Here is a 14829-nt window from a genome sequence, read left to right as displayed (position 1 = left end):
CGCCAGGGATGCTATGATCGAGTACGTATTGATTCAGCGTTGAGTCTCCCCGAAAAGCTGGATAAGGCTCAAGTTTAAGTTAAGTTAAGGATTCTTCTTCCCAGACTCCAATCCTTCTGGAAGTCCATAATCCACCAACTAAATGGCCAACAAACTAGCGGGCCAACACTTTCGGCTTGGTCGGTCCTTGACTACATCGGTGATCAATCAAGAAATATGGAGAACTAACAGGGCGATGTGCCCAATGAAGTAGTTTTTCGTACGGAGTGCAGGTTTACTAAACAATGAGCTAGAGAACTAGCCTGGAGTTAAGTCTCCAAGGCCGGGCGAAAGACTCAACCCCCCTCCTCGCTTAGGGAGTCATATTGGTTGGATTCAAAACGATTGACTACCCCATTACTTCGCGTAGAGCCACTAATTTGCTATGTGATACAATGCGGGGGCACGGGCTGACTTGGTCACGGAATCACGGCCTGCTGTTGACTATGCGGTACATGTCAACGTGTTGGTTCTGCACTACTAGTACATATTCGGGCCCTATTACTAATCATTTACTCCGTGAAATGTGAGTTGATACCGATTAAATCGGGGCCAGAATGAGGACTAAAGAGCGTAGAGTGGTGAATGGCTGCTTGAAACATGACTCGCGAATTCCAGAAGCTTTAAGCTTTAGGTTCTACTTAACCTTGTACGTAACTCTTACGGATTAAGCTGATGTCGATCGCTCTGGTGTCTTTCGTGTATGGTTATGTGTACTACCTATCCCTATCATAGAGTAGTAGCCAGGTGAAATGAAAAATATGAATCAGTGACGAAAAGAGAAATAAAAACAGGGCACAGGTCATGTGACTCTCCCCAGGCTTCCAGAAACCCCATAGAATCCGAAGCCCACAATAGCATGTCAATCTTGACGTTGATTGGATAATCCTAATCCGACTGTCCAATGAGAGTCAAGCTGGGGCCCCGGTCGGCTTCTGGGGGCCGAAATTCTATTTTCTCGACTGCGCTAGGCTGTTTTGGGCAAATTATGTTTATGTAGATGCTGACTCTTTGCTGTAGTATGTGCTGACAAGGGGTATGTTGGTTATGGATTTGTGCATTGTTGGATCCGATCCAGAAAGAAAATCTTTCTACCGCTATGCTGTATGTACTATGTAGTACAAGGATATTAAACTTAGCGACTACAAAGACTTCCCGACAACCGTCCAACTCGCAACGTAACACGCATTTATGCAAGCCAATACGAAGACTGCGCTGCTAGCCCATGCATAAAACAAACTAAATTTAAATCAATTTCATCTAGACATAAATCTAAGCTAGGAGGGGTATATACGGAGTATAAGAGTGAAGCATAACAGAACATGTGACAGATCGTATTCCGTCCGATGCGAGTCGGGAGAGTGAGGATCAAATAAACGCCGAGATTAATGCTTTTCACTAGTCTTCTTTCGCGTTTGGTGTTGGGTTTTCATTGTTTTAGGATTTCGATTTGGACTGTGTGATTGATAAGCGATGGGCATGGATATATTTCAGAGTAGCGGGGGTGTGAATCGGTCTGCTTTGGGGTTGATTCATGCGGATAGAGAAAAAGGACGCGCCCGTTGGAGTTTGAGAGTCGAGTTGGGCATGAAGTTGACTGGTGGCTGTATCCATTGTCGTTTCCGTTTGATTAGACGGTGGAAGAAGGACGAAATGATGGCCGGAAAATGATTTCGAAAGAATGGACAAGATATATTTGTCTTCAGCTTCGTCAGATGGCAAGTCGGTCAAAAGCCTGATGAGCCATGACATACAAATGCCACTGACCCAACGCAACGGCCAGTCCTCAGACGAGTCAAGTCAGTGGAAAGAATATTTGCACTCTGCACAGATTCGTAATGTTATTGTAGTACGCCGACCTATCATAACAACCATTCGTATTTTCGTAATTGTCTGCTTGCTCAATGTTCATCAATTGCCCTGACTGGCAAGACACGTTTTGGCCATCCCCACAATTTTTCAATGGAACATTCAACTGATATTCTAGCCGAATCTGTAGTTCAGAACTTTATGCAGTATTTGCTTTTTATTCCTTTGCAGCATATGTTTTGCATTCAGCCAACCGGGTCGTGACTTTGGATTAGATTTGTTTATTGTTTGTTCGCTGTGTTTGATTTATCCTTGTTGTTGTTTGTCCCTGATCATGATTCGATGGATGGATGGCTGGCATTTGTGGCCTCAGGCTCATTAGGGTTTGCGTGACCACATGACAGTATCCATATGTGGCGCTTTCACTCCATCAGGATTCCCATACATTCAAGAAATCACGCGAGCGACGGGTGGCGATTGTCGCGCGACCTGACTAGGTGCAAATCGACTAGTGTCAATCTCTGATTTTGGCGTAAGATCACCCAGGAAAACCCACCATGCGCTCTAGAACCTCAATCTATTCCTTTGGACGATGATTTCCATTGGTACTCGAAGTTGACGAGAATGGAAGCCAGAACAAATCTCGAATCAACCAGACAATATACAAAATACCGAGAACATAAAGATAGGCGATAATCTTATATGCGGAGGAACGCCAGGTGACTCTGCGTCGGAGCTGGTGGCCCGGTGGCCCTTCTATGGGACCTCGTCGAGACATTTGTGAAGAGTAGGATGATGATGAGTAGTAGGCGTATGCCGGATTGGAGGGCGATGTTGTTGATGAGAGGGATGGTTCACTTTGAGAGGAACGACGCTGCCACATGATGATGCTGGATTGAAGAGCTGTACCCAGTTACGGCGACCTCTAAGGATGTTCAGATGAATGAATTGAGCGACGCTACCTACTCTCGCTTGTTTGCTGGAGCCGAGATATATATATCGATAGAATCTGAATTGACGACGTGACGATGCAGGATAATCGTGGGAAATTTTCCTTATCAACCCTTTCGTAACTATGGACTCACTCGCCTCTGCAGGCCCACCGCACAATTCACCTAATTAGTCGAGATTTGAATGCGCCAACGTCGAGCTGACAGCAGGCAACACGGAAGCTGGAGTGGCAATTTGAATAATCCTTGTGCCAATAACGCGTCGTTACGTTTTGGCACCCACTTTTCTGGCAGTCGAGCGTATGTTTTTCTTTTCTTTTTCTGCCGTTCATAAAAAGACCAAGAATATATGGTGCAGGGTGATTTAGAATCCGATGAAGATGGAGCGCTCGGATGCCAGACAGGTCGAACTAGGGAGCTGAGCTCTGGCAAAATCTTTTTTTTTTCTCAGCAGCACGAGGTCGAAAAGCGACTAGACCTTTAGCATTAATCGTACCACTAAGCTGTCATGCGCAAGTCGTGACAAGTTCCAAGATTGACAATGGCGGTAAGAGAAGAGACCGAGAAAAAAAAATAAAAGGAGAGAAATAAAGAGAAAAAGAGATTCGGGATTAGAGTTCCTAGCAGAAGTCGACAGCGACAGGATGATGCGGAGCCAGGATGTTGTTTAGTAAATGGCGTTGCGAAGGAGGTCCGGATATTGATCCTGATGAAGCTGAGATGTCATATTTTCTTCTTCTATATTTGATGTTCTTCTCTTTCAAGCGAAAATTTTCCTTCATGCGGTCAATAATCAGACAATCAATGTGCTCGTTTGTACATCATCATCTCCTAGAACCTTCTGAAGTCGGTCGATAAAGCAGCTCGGTTGACGGACGACCAGGAAGAGTGCGCGATGTGGGCAGAGTCCAGTTGGCAGGACTCCACTACAATGCAAGACGCTGTAGGCGGAAATCAAAAGTGTGTCAAGTGTCAGTCTTGACACAGTTGTCTGTAGGAAAAAGATTGAAATAAATGAGTGGATAAAAGAGTGGGTAGTCCTGTTACTGCTCTTGGCTATGTTGTTGTGTTATGGCAACGTGGTAAAAACGGCGTCCCACCCGATATGACTATTTGTTGCGCTTTTCCGTGGTTCCAACTGTAGAAGTGTAGAAGGAAAGAAAGAAAGGACGGCGATGAAGATAGTCTCCAAGTCTAGAGGGTATCGTGAAGCGCGGCTCTAATGAGCACTAAGAGTCAGGGTGGAAATGAGGAATTACCGAGTTCGGCCAGGTGCTGAACGCACGGTTACTCCTCTTAATGTGTGTGTGGGAAACTATAATATCGAAGACTGGGACTGTCAAAATGAACGGTGAATTCTGCAAATACTCTTTGCTACTGAGTAGAGCGAACTGGACAGCATTTTCAAACTCCGTATTCAATTTGAACGCGGGGTCTGGCCCGAAAGATTAGCCGTTACAGAGCAGGATACCTCCACTGCCCAGTACGTGCTCAGATAGGCTCCGGTATCTCCAGAATACAGTGAGCAACTAACAAGTGGATGTTTGCAGGGCCATTGGCTGCGTACTTTATTAAACCTTTGACGGGCCGCCGGAGGTCCAGTTCCGTTACGCTACATGTCACTAGTATCTGTTGGTTGAAATGAGTCCAGTCCCCTATGCATACACACTCTGATATTCGAAAATAACAAAGTACTGTCAATGCATTGATCGGCGCATCGATTTCAATCATACTGTACACGGCATGCCTCCGATAAGGCTGCCTCCAACAACAGAGGGCTTGTAGATTGCTTCATCACCGAAGACTATGCTAACTCTCTCGGTGATAAAAGTGCCCGAGGTGTGATTGATTTCGGGATCCTAAAAGGCTTAACTACCTTATGTTCCATGTCACCCATACTTATACCTAGGGTATCAACATCCACCATTCTAATGATCAATGGTCCTAATGGGGCCTGGGATTCAGGTCTGCGCAGGAAAGTATCCATCCATGGAAATATACTTCCCGTCTGTAGCCGGTATGCCTATACAAGCCATCGTGAAGAATTCCGGGGACGACTCATCAACTTCTATGCTGCCCTCAAGCGGTTGCAATACTTGATCTCGAGAAAACAGAGGTTCGCACGATGCCTTTCACAGGATCACCATGATAGACATCTGATATGATCAGCAGAATACAAGAGTATTGTTCGAGTATCCTCCTAGGCTCCTAGATGTGAGAGCATGTGACTCGGTCACGTGCGTATGACATAACAGCGAATATCCGACAACCGGATTCACACTTGGTGCATCAACATCCTCGTTCTTTTCCTCCTCTCCTTTCTTTCATATTGACAATAAATATCTCTCTGGTTATTTTGCATCCAAGTGACCTCGGTAGACAGCCTCGGCCTTTCATCCGGACTGGGGTGATTGACCACTGAGAATTGGCGGGGAGAGCTGGCCCCGTTTTGGTCCGACCGACAACCGGCGGTTAAGCAACAACGTAAGGTTAAGGTCAGGCGAGCTGTGAGTCAACTTTTGACTCAGTCGTACGACCCGTTCAATTCAAGCTTGATTTTATCCTTGAGTCTTGTCATCATTGGAATTGATTTGACATCGGGCACGACCTGATGGCCATTGATCGCTCATCATGTGGAAGGCGTCAGATAAATTGATGGCCACCATCAAGCACTATGCAAGCTTCCCCGCAACCGGTGTATCGCTCCGCCAGATGGTGCAGTTCGGCGAGACACCGTCGCCTGGTTAGTACTGAATCAATTGATTAGACTTATAGTCGGGGTGCTGATGTGTATAGGCACTCTGTTTAGAGCTTCGCAGTTTCTCTCCGAAGAGCTGCCCATCCGTCTCGCACACCGCGTCGAAGAACTGAACCACCTTCCGGATGGATTGAACGAGATGCCGTCGATTAAGAAAGTGAAGGATTGGTACGCGCAATCGTTTGAGGTGTGTTATCTATACGGACATATTCTACAAGATTAGACAAACTGATTGCGTCATAGGAAATTATCAATGTCCCCAAACCCTCTCTCAGCGACGAAGTCAAAGCACATCTCATACGCCCAATGCGCAACCACAAAAAAGACTCCAAACCCCTCAGTGAGACAACATGGAATCCGAGCATACGAGAAGGACAATATCGATCATCTCCAGACTCCGCCATCACAGCCAACGGCAAAGAAAATCGGGACCCGAACCACAAAGGGACCAATGGAAACGGCAAAGCAAAATTGACCCTGTCGAGGCGGTATTTCGTGCCCGCCGACGATTACGCGGACTGGCCGCCAGAGATTGATGCATATAACCAGCGATTCAAGAGGACTCTACAACAGATTAAGCGAAGACACGATGGAGTTGTCACGACTGTGGCGCAGGGTATATTAGAATATAAACGCAAGCGACAACGGTTACAAATAGACTCGAGCATACAAGCATTCTTGGATCGTTTTTATATGTCGCGGATCGGAATCCGGATGCTGATCGGGCAACATATCGCATTGACCGAGCAGACACACGCCCACCACCCGAATTATGTTGGAATCATATGCACAAAGACAAACATACATGAAGTTGCCACGGAAGCGATTGAGAACGCGCGATTCGTATGCGAGGACCATTATGGATTGTTTGAAGCGCCCAAAGTGCAGTTAATCTGCAAACCAGATTTGAATTTCATGTATGTGCCAGGCCATTTGTCGCACATGTTGTTCGAGACCCTCAAAAACTCGCTGCGTGCTGTCGTAGAGACGCACGGCGCCGAAAAAGAAGAATTCCCCGTCACCAAAGTCATTGTTGCCGAAGGTCGAGAGGATATCACAATTAAGATCTCGGACGAAGGTGGCGGTATCCCGCGATCATCCATTCCCTTGGTATGGACATATATGTATACGACAGTTGATCAAACGCCGAGTTTAGATCCAGATTTCGATAAGAGCGATTTCAAAGCTCCCATGGCCGGATTTGGCTATGGATTGCCCATCAGTCGATTATATGCGAGATATTTCGGCGGAGATCTAAAGCTAATCTCCATGGAGGGGTGAGTCTGTCCATTCTACTGTTCATATTGAAAGACGTACTAATCATTAAAAGCTACGGAACCGACGTCTACCTCCACCTCAACCGATTATCATCTAGTTCTGAACCTCTCCATTGACAATCACCAGTCATGAGGGATGGCCGTGCACGATTCACATCATTTAACCGCTTACACCCATTTTATCCCGAGCCTGACGTCAAACGTACAACAACAGACTCGAAGACAACAACGAAACCTTCTCGCGAAGAATTCGTGGCACGATCATCATCCCAAGGATTGACGCTTATGAATGCACAAGCTTTACGGCAAAGACTCAAAACTAGAGAGGTTTCGGAACGAAAACAGGTTGCAGATGTAGAATCTACGCTGCATAGTGATAATCAGGATTCTGATTGATATCATGTCAATCAGTCCTGATATCTCTTTATTTGAATTATCTTTTTGGTTGGAAAAAGGAATTGGATAAGCATGATGATATCCTCATTATTTTTTTTCGCTATTATTACAAAGTGTACATTAGGACCTGCTTAATAGGTCTATATTTATGCATCTTATAAGTATGCATGAAAATACCTTAGTATGAACATATGAGGTTGTTCTCGTCCACAAGCATCTATCTAGATATATGACCAGTTACGTATCATATCTCTTGCTTCGGCGTTTGTTAGGACAGCCCCGTCTTCCTCGAGGAGAAACCAGGCTGATAAACCTAGCTATGCCGTGCCTAGGTGATTATATGTACCAGGTTTCCTTTGCCCGGGGTAGGGGGGTTTTACTCTCTCTCAGCTGCCGCCGCATTTGGTCAGCTTCATTTTTGCGAATAGTCGCTTGCTTGACTCTCACACAAAATTAACATGTATTTCATGATGGATAATTGCCTTCGACCATTATTGTAGTAAAGAAAATTTCCAGAGCCAGAACTTGTAATACCGTAACGATTTTCTGGTGAAGCAGCAAGGTCTGGCCTGTACATCTGATATATTAATCATCACAAGAATGGGAAAATGAGTCCAGGCTTACATAGTAAGACATCTTGCAGGTCTAATATCTTTTTATGGAAAGCGTTCGCAGGATAAGTATGTCTGAAGTAAATTACATCTTGAAGGCAGGGATGTTACGTGGCAAAAGAATTACTGGTTGAAATGGTCCTGCTTTATGACAAGGCTCGAGTGGCCAGATCAATGATAGCTCGCCACGTCAAAGACAGTCCAGATCAAAGGTATTCCTATTTACGACGTAGCCCGTAGGATATAACAACTGTGAGGGGACTTCCTGCTTATATTGATACAACCTCCTCTGTGTCTTGCTCAATTAACTAAACAATTTTATCTTGAGAAATAGTACGATACCTGATAGACTCTTGGACGAAATGGGCACTAATGACCAGCTTCCTTCTCAACAAATTGTGTTTCATGACAATGGGGACAGGGAGGAAATACAACGAGAGCTTAGTCATATACTCAACAGCATCCAACATGATATCACACTACAAGGAGTCTTGTCCATTGGCAAAGATGGAGTTTTACGCTCCCTGACAGCCGATCGGAAGGTCGTCGATGCTGTTGGGCTGCGACCTGAGCTGATCAAAGCCATGCTTGACCGCATGCCATTTGACTCGCAAAACGAAGCAAACTATCGCGGAGTTGATGGTACTAAAGTCTCGGAGGATCAGTGGTTTCATCCCGACAAGGATCTACTCCCGCCACCATTACGTGAGGAGAGAGTGAAAGGACCTTTGTCAGAGGAGCAGTTAGAGAGAAATCGCGAGTGGCTCCAGCGGAGGGCTGAGAGAAAGGGCTGTCCCATCCGTATTCTCTCTGACCATGATTTGGGTTTGACGAAATCAACATTGAGCTCCCCAGATTCAAAGAAAAGCTGAAATTCTTTCATCTTTGCTAGCTAGTGCTTAGCGTGATTGGACAAAACTGCTGAATGTGTATACTGTTCGAATGCCATACAAGATATTTATTAATCTTGTACATTGATAATCGTCTGTGCGCTGGCTGTCGGTTTAGCTGAGAAGCACTCCCTTGTATGCACCGCCAGAAGTGTGGAGGAAGGATTTCTTGGGATCTTTCTGATTATCGAAATACGATCTGCGTGATTAAAGGAGAGATCCCTGGGTAGCTGGGTTAAAGACGAAGAGGGCCGGAAGCGCGATGGAGGAAGATCCGGCCGTAATGACGCGCGTAGGACGCGTCGTAGTGCCGTCAACGAGAGCTCGAGAAGCTCTGGAAGGTGCTGACAGCACCGATGCCACCACTGCGACTAGGAGGACGGCGTCAAAAGTGAAGCCAACTGCAGTGAGGAAGGCTGCTAATCAGATTGAGGAGAGACAGTGCGCTCAGGACGAAAACCAAATGATACTTAGAAAGATGTGTTAGTACTTGGAGGGCACCTATCGGGAGGTCAAAATTTTAAAAGAAACACTCAGTAAACAGGAAAAAACTATCTAGGAACAAAACAATATGATCAAGGGACTACAGGCCTAAATAGAAGTAATCCAAAGCCAAGCTGCGGAAGACTACAAGCAACTCCGGGAGCAGCTAGATACCATTGTGAAAGTGTCAGTTAACGCAGCTCTCATACAGACCAAATCACAGCCATCATTCGCAGACATAATCAATAGCTAATCTATTCACCAGCAGGGTATACGCCTAGGCCCTCTCGGCCCTCCAGTGCCTCCTACAATGGCTAATACACTATTCTGCATAATTGACACGTCTCGCGTCAGAGAAGAAGACAAAGCCAAGACGCAGATAGCTAATGTTAGACAAATGATTGAAAAGGAGATATAGGAAAATGAAGGAATAGAGACCTGGCGCTGTGCAGTAGTAATTAAGGATCCAAAGAATGCTGACCAAGTTAAAATTATTTGCAGACAGGAGGATGAGATTCTATGTGTCAAAAAGGCTGCCCAAAAGTTAAATATACTGGGATAGAGGGTGTTATGAGACCAGCTCTACCTAATTAAAATCGACAATGCTAACCGGACAGCAATCCTGGATATAGATGGTAATATCCTACTAGGAGCAGCCGAAGCCCTAGGGAAAGAGAATAACATTGACATTGCCAAGATTACCTGGCTTAGCAAGAGGGACTCTAATAAAGCGTATGGATCTATAATGGTATATATCACTAAAGGGACATACGCCAAACGCCTGCTAGAAGGCAACTACTTCAATATAGCAGGAGAATCTGCATACACTCGAGCCTTTAAACCACGCATAGGACTATTCCAATACTATAACTGCTAAGAGATAGGACATAAGGCTTTTTCATGCAAAAAGACTTAGACATATAGTAAATGTGCAAAGGAGAGACACCATCATAGTACTTGCCAGGCCCTAGTCCTAAAATGCATTCCTTATAGAGGACCTCACGAGTTATTTAGTAGAAACTGTTAGGTTCGCCTCTTACAGTCTGATGCATAAATTACTTTACATCCTATAACTAAATGTTAGTAAACAAGACACAGTACAACAAAGCCTAATAAATGATGATAAAATTAGAGACTACAGAGTAGTGGCAGTATCTAAACTATACACACGGGTAATCAAAAATACCGTGGTGACAAGCCCAATAGGACACTGCTACTAGACAAAGATGATACCTATAGAGAGATATAATGGAAGATAGCCGATTAGGAGTATGCTTTGGGTTTAGAGTGATATTGAAGCTGAATAGATCCCAGTAGCATTTCCAGATCTAATAGCCACGATACTACAACTCCCAGACCGGGTAGTGCTAGTAGTGTCGGTCTATGTAGAGGGGAACAGTGAGGAAGCATTAACATCCACTATTAGATTGCTACGCAGCCTAGTAGCGGATATCCAGGGTAGGGGAGGAACACAGACAGATATGTTGATAATAGGAGACTTCAACAAGCATGACCAACTCTGGGGAGGAGACAAGATATCTTCTGCAAGACAGGGAGAGGCCGACAATCTAATTGACTATATGAGCGAAAACTCTCTACACAGCCTCCTACCTAGAGGCACGAAAACATGGTAATTAGGGGATAGAGAGACAACAATTGACTTAGTACTAGCATCAACAGAGCTAGTAGAAGAGATGGTACAGTGTAGCATACACTATACAAACCATAGATCAGATCATTCAGCAATTGAGACGGAGTTTGACATATCAGTTCCAGATCGACCAGTCAATGAGAGGCTACTCTTGAAAAATGCGCCTTGGGTTGAGATCAGATCCAGAGTAGCCAGCAATCTACAGGTGGTTCCTCTAGGCGGCTCTGTACAAGAGCAGATGGACCGTCTCATAACAGTGATCACAAAAGCAGTCCTGGAGCTAACACTGAAAGCAAAGCCCTCACTATACGTCAAGCGATGGTGGACAACAGATCTAATATAACTTCGCTGTATATACACCTACTAGAGAAATCAGGCTAGATCTTAACGCAGAAGAGGAAACATAAATCCGGAGCTTGAACGACAGGCCAAAAATGCAGCAAAAGAATACTATGATGTAATCTAGAAATAGAAGAAGGCACACTAGGAAGACTTCCTTACTAATAATACTAATATATGGCAGGCAACTAAGTATCTAAAGCCCAGTGGGAGCTCATTCAGCAATAAAATACCACCATTAATGCGGTCAGATAGGTCTACTACTAAAGATAAAATGGAACAGGCTGAAGAGCTGCTTGCCACGTTCTTCCCACCTCTCCTAGTAAGAATTAAGAATAAGAGATTTTAACAATAAAGAGAGCCAATACACATGCCAAACCTAACTATGGAGGAGATTAAGCAAAAAGTGTTTGAAGCTAAACTATGGAAAGCACCCAGAGAAGATGGCCTGCTAGCAATGGTATGGAAACAGCTCTAGCTAGTGGTCAAAGATAGGGTGTTCCTTATCTTCTAAACATCACTTAAAGATGGTGAAATCCCTTCTCAATAGCGGAACGCTAAGATTATACCACTTAAAAAGCTAGGGAAGGATAACTACGCACTAGCTAAATTATGGAGGCCTATATCGTTGCTCTCAACACTAGGTAAAATACTTGAAGCGGTTGTTGTAGAGAGGATATCATATGCTGTTGAAGAGTTCGGCCTGTTACCTACAAACCATTTTGGAGCGAGGAAGAGGCGCTCAGCAGAACAAGCGTTGCTACTACTCCAGGAAGAGATTTACAAGGCCTGGAGAAACAAAAGAGTGCTTAGTATGATCAGTTTCAATGTTAAAGGCACATACAATGGAGTCTACAAGGAGAGGCTACTGCAGAGACTCAAGGCAAGAGGGATACTAGAGTATATAGTTTGGTGGATTGATGCTTTTTGCTCTAACCGCACAGCAACTATTGTGGTCAACGGGCTAACAAGTAAACAAAAAGAATTACTATAAGCAGTCTTATTGCAAGGGTCGCCACTATCCCCAATGCTGTTTCTATTCTTCAATGCAGATCTAGTGCAACATAGGATCAGTGCCTCAGGAGGCTCAATCGCCTTTATGGATGACTTTACAGCCTGGGTAACAGGCCCAACTGCTAAGGCAAATCAATCTAGCATTAAGGTCATAATTAACAGCGCTCTCAACTGGGAGAAGCAAAGTGGAGCTACTTTCGAAGGCAAAAAGACAGCTATTGTATATTTCACTTGAAAATTAGATTGGTCAAGCAGAGCTGCATTCATGGTCAAAGAAGAGTTAGTTAAACCAAAAGAGTATGCCAAGATTCTTGGGGTAGTTATGGACTCTCAACTACACTACAAACAATATATTGCTTGAGCAGCAACAAGAGGGCTAAAGGCTGCTATGGCACTAAGAAGGCTAAAGGCACTCTCCCTATAGACTACAAGGCAACTATTCATAGCAACAGTGGCACCTATAATAGACTATACCTCTAGTGTGTGGATGCATGCCTGCAAGACACATGGAACGCAGTGTCTAAATAGAGTGCAGAAGATAGGGGGTATAGCAGTCATGGGAGTCTTTTGGACAGTTACGATGGCAGTCGTAGAAGCTGAGGTAAACATTCACTCATCTAGAGAGCAACACACAGAGAAAGCAACAAAACTGTAGGCTAATATCTATGCACTTCCTGGAACGAACCTACTAAGGAAGCTGAGGGTCACATTAACTTGGAGGTTTTCCTCTCCACTACAGAGTATAGCGCAAATACTAGGAAGAGATGCAACAGAAGGTATGGAAACTATCAACGTGTACGCGGTATCACCTTGGACAGATCGACTGCATATAAGAGGTGAACAGGATAGAGAGAAAGCCATTGAAATTGCTAACAGTGCAGAAGGGATCTTTATTGCTACTAGCTCGTCCACTAAGGGTGACATAGTAGGCATGGGAGGAAGCATTAAGGATACCCAGGTTAACAGTGTGGGTGATATACTGACTAGCTACTCTACAATACTATTAAGTTGAACAGAATAGAACCCATACACAGCTAAGCTAGAAGCAATAGCTGCAGGATTAAAACATATTCCGCTATAGGTCTTCAATAGGTAAGTGACCATTCTCAGCAGCAATCAATCAGCATTAGCTGCTATTGGACAACCGCGTCAACAGTCTAGCTAGAGAGTAATTCAATAGATATATATAAAGGCCCAGCTTCTTCGGGGAAGGGAAAATGTGATCAGCCTACTTTGGGTCCCAGTATACACTGATTCTATATTAAGATTAAAGGCGAAAATGGCCGCTCAAAGATCAACGAGAGAAAGATATGAACCAGAAAAGCAATCGTACCAGGCTAAACCTACTACAGTGAGACTTGCCATCACTAAACAATAGCACAAGAGAGCCCTTCCAGATGGAGTGGGTAAATACTCAAAGACTATTGACTCAGCGTTGCCAGGAAAGCACACCAATAGCCTATATGATAGGCTAAAGCGGAAAGAAGCTGTAGTTCTGACGCAACTCCAGACAGGAATGATTAGGCTTAACAGCTACCTGAATAGGATAGGAGCCATAGAGTCAGACCTCTGCGTTTGTGGTCAGGCAAGCGAGACTATAGAGCACTTTCTATTTCGCTGCACAAAGTGGGTAGGAATGAGAGAAGGCATGCTACAGTGTACAGAAATGAGAAGAGGGAGTCTATCTTTCTACCTTAGAGGAAAGGCACGATCTAATCCTGAGCAATAGCGATCAGATATTAAAGTAGTACGAACAACAATTAGATATGCAATATCAATAGGAAGACTTGACATAGAGTAGGAACAGGAACCAAGTCAATCACAGTGAAGCCAGCACTAACTAACTATTCCCACCCTCACATACGATAGACACCGCTGCAGCCGCTGAGAATAGGACACTACATACTTAAAGAAGACAGCCTTTAAGCCGGTCTATCAATTCTTTTTAACACACAAGATGTTGGGAACCACAGGCCACGGAGGCCTTAACTCCAGATACCAAGATAATTACATTGAAGCAGGAAAAGCAGGGGCTTGTAGGAGGAGAGGTCGGAAACACATGAATTGTATATATCTAGAGCACTAGTGCCCTATAGGGTTAGTCCCTCCGGGCGTAATAAATCATCATCATCATCATCATTATGCACCGCCAGCGTGTCACGAACCTGGATCCATCTTGGCTGTACAGAGGTGTGTTGAAATATATTTATTATTAGGTAGATTGGATTATACATAGGTAAAAACTTTCCTAGACACTACTGGAGAAAAATCAGTAACAGAAAACCACACACTAATTACATGACAGGTTACCATAGACAACACGATAACAAACTCACCTGGGTATCGACTTGGAAGTCAGGCGGTATTGTGATCGAATATTTAACTGATTGACTAGGCAGATTGCCAAATACCTCGCACATATATATAGAAAATGGCATACACACATCTGCTGCTATGAAGCTAATCACCTGCATTAGCTACTCGATATAAAGAAACATATTGGATGACAGGAACACATGATAACAGGATCATGATTGGACAATCAATAAGTCACGTGATAATAATGATAAAGTATACCGCTATCTTATCAGAGATAAGGGTATGCGAAACCC

General features: G+C 44.3%; 5 protein-coding genes across 5 annotated transcripts, besides 3 other annotated features; 4 read left to right on the top strand and 1 right to left on the bottom strand.

The window, feature by feature from the left end:
• Positions 1-2303: 2303 nt before the first annotated feature.
• On the bottom strand, positions 2304-2731 carry TSTA_050010 (uncharacterized protein; the record flags this gene model as incomplete). The annotated part of the gene is made up of 2 exons (XM_002485471.1): positions 2304-2410; positions 2458-2731. The coding sequence occupies 2 exons, from the start codon at positions 2729-2731 to the stop codon at positions 2304-2306; spliced, it is 381 nt and encodes a 126-aa protein (XP_002485516.1).
• A 616-nt stretch (positions 2732-3347) lies between these two features.
• Positions 3348-3402: a sequence feature (CT-rich).
• A 1722-nt stretch (positions 3403-5124) lies between these two features.
• Positions 5125-7441, top strand: TSTA_050000 (pyruvate dehydrogenase kinase). Its single transcript, XM_002485470.1, has 4 exons — positions 5125-5541; positions 5595-5743; positions 5800-6833; positions 6887-7441. The coding sequence occupies exons 1-4, from the start codon at positions 5430-5432 to the stop codon at positions 6948-6950; spliced, it is 1359 nt and encodes a 452-aa protein (XP_002485515.1). The 5' UTR covers positions 5125-5429; the 3' UTR covers positions 6951-7441.
• A 697-nt stretch (positions 7442-8138) lies between these two features.
• On the top strand, positions 8139-9217 carry TSTA_049990 (uncharacterized protein; the record flags this gene model as incomplete). The annotated part of the gene is made up of 2 exons (XM_002485469.1): positions 8139-8641; positions 8949-9217. The coding sequence occupies exons 1-2, from the start codon at positions 8203-8205 to the stop codon at positions 9215-9217; spliced, it is 708 nt and encodes a 235-aa protein (XP_002485514.1). The 5' UTR covers positions 8139-8202.
• A 1244-nt stretch (positions 9218-10461) lies between these two features.
• On the top strand, positions 10462-11207 carry TSTA_049980 (uncharacterized protein; the record flags this gene model as incomplete). The annotated part of the gene is made up of 4 exons (XM_002485468.1): positions 10462-10482; positions 10521-10843; positions 10879-10910; positions 10948-11207. The coding sequence occupies 4 exons, from the start codon at positions 10462-10464 to the stop codon at positions 11205-11207; spliced, it is 636 nt and encodes a 211-aa protein (XP_002485513.1).
• Positions 10572-13838: a mobile genetic element.
• TSTA_049970 (reverse transcriptase, putative) lies at positions 11589-12452 on the top strand (the record flags this gene model as incomplete). Its single annotated transcript, XM_002485467.1, has 3 exons — positions 11589-11663; positions 11754-12103; positions 12272-12452. 3 exons carry the CDS (start codon positions 11589-11591, stop codon positions 12450-12452), a joined length of 606 nt encoding a protein of 201 aa, XP_002485512.1.
• A 499-nt stretch (positions 13839-14337) lies between the features above and the next one.
• Positions 14338-14360: a microsatellite.
• Positions 14361-14829: the final 469 nt, after the last annotated feature.

The sequence above is a fragment of the Talaromyces stipitatus genome, genomic scaffold (assembly GCF_000003125.1).
Source record: "Talaromyces stipitatus ATCC 10500 scf_1105507295515 genomic scaffold, whole genome shotgun sequence".
Classification (NCBI taxonomy): domain Eukaryota; kingdom Fungi; phylum Ascomycota; class Eurotiomycetes; order Eurotiales; family Trichocomaceae; genus Talaromyces; species Talaromyces stipitatus.
The sequence above is the reverse complement of the archived record's forward strand: the minus strand, read 5'-3'. Positions and strand labels throughout refer to the sequence as shown.

Coding starts and splice junctions, on each gene's coding strand:
- TSTA_050000 (XM_002485470.1), top strand. CDS start 5,430: ATGTGGAAGGCGTCAGATAAATTGATGGCCACCATCAAGCACTATGCA. Junction 5,542..5,594: donor CGGCGAGACACCGTCGCCTG/GTTAGTACTGAA, acceptor TGATGTGTATAG/GCACTCTGTTTAGAGCTTCG. Junction 6,834..6,886: donor AAGCTAATCTCCATGGAGGG/GTGAGTCTGTCC, acceptor AATCATTAAAAG/CTACGGAACCGACGTCTACC.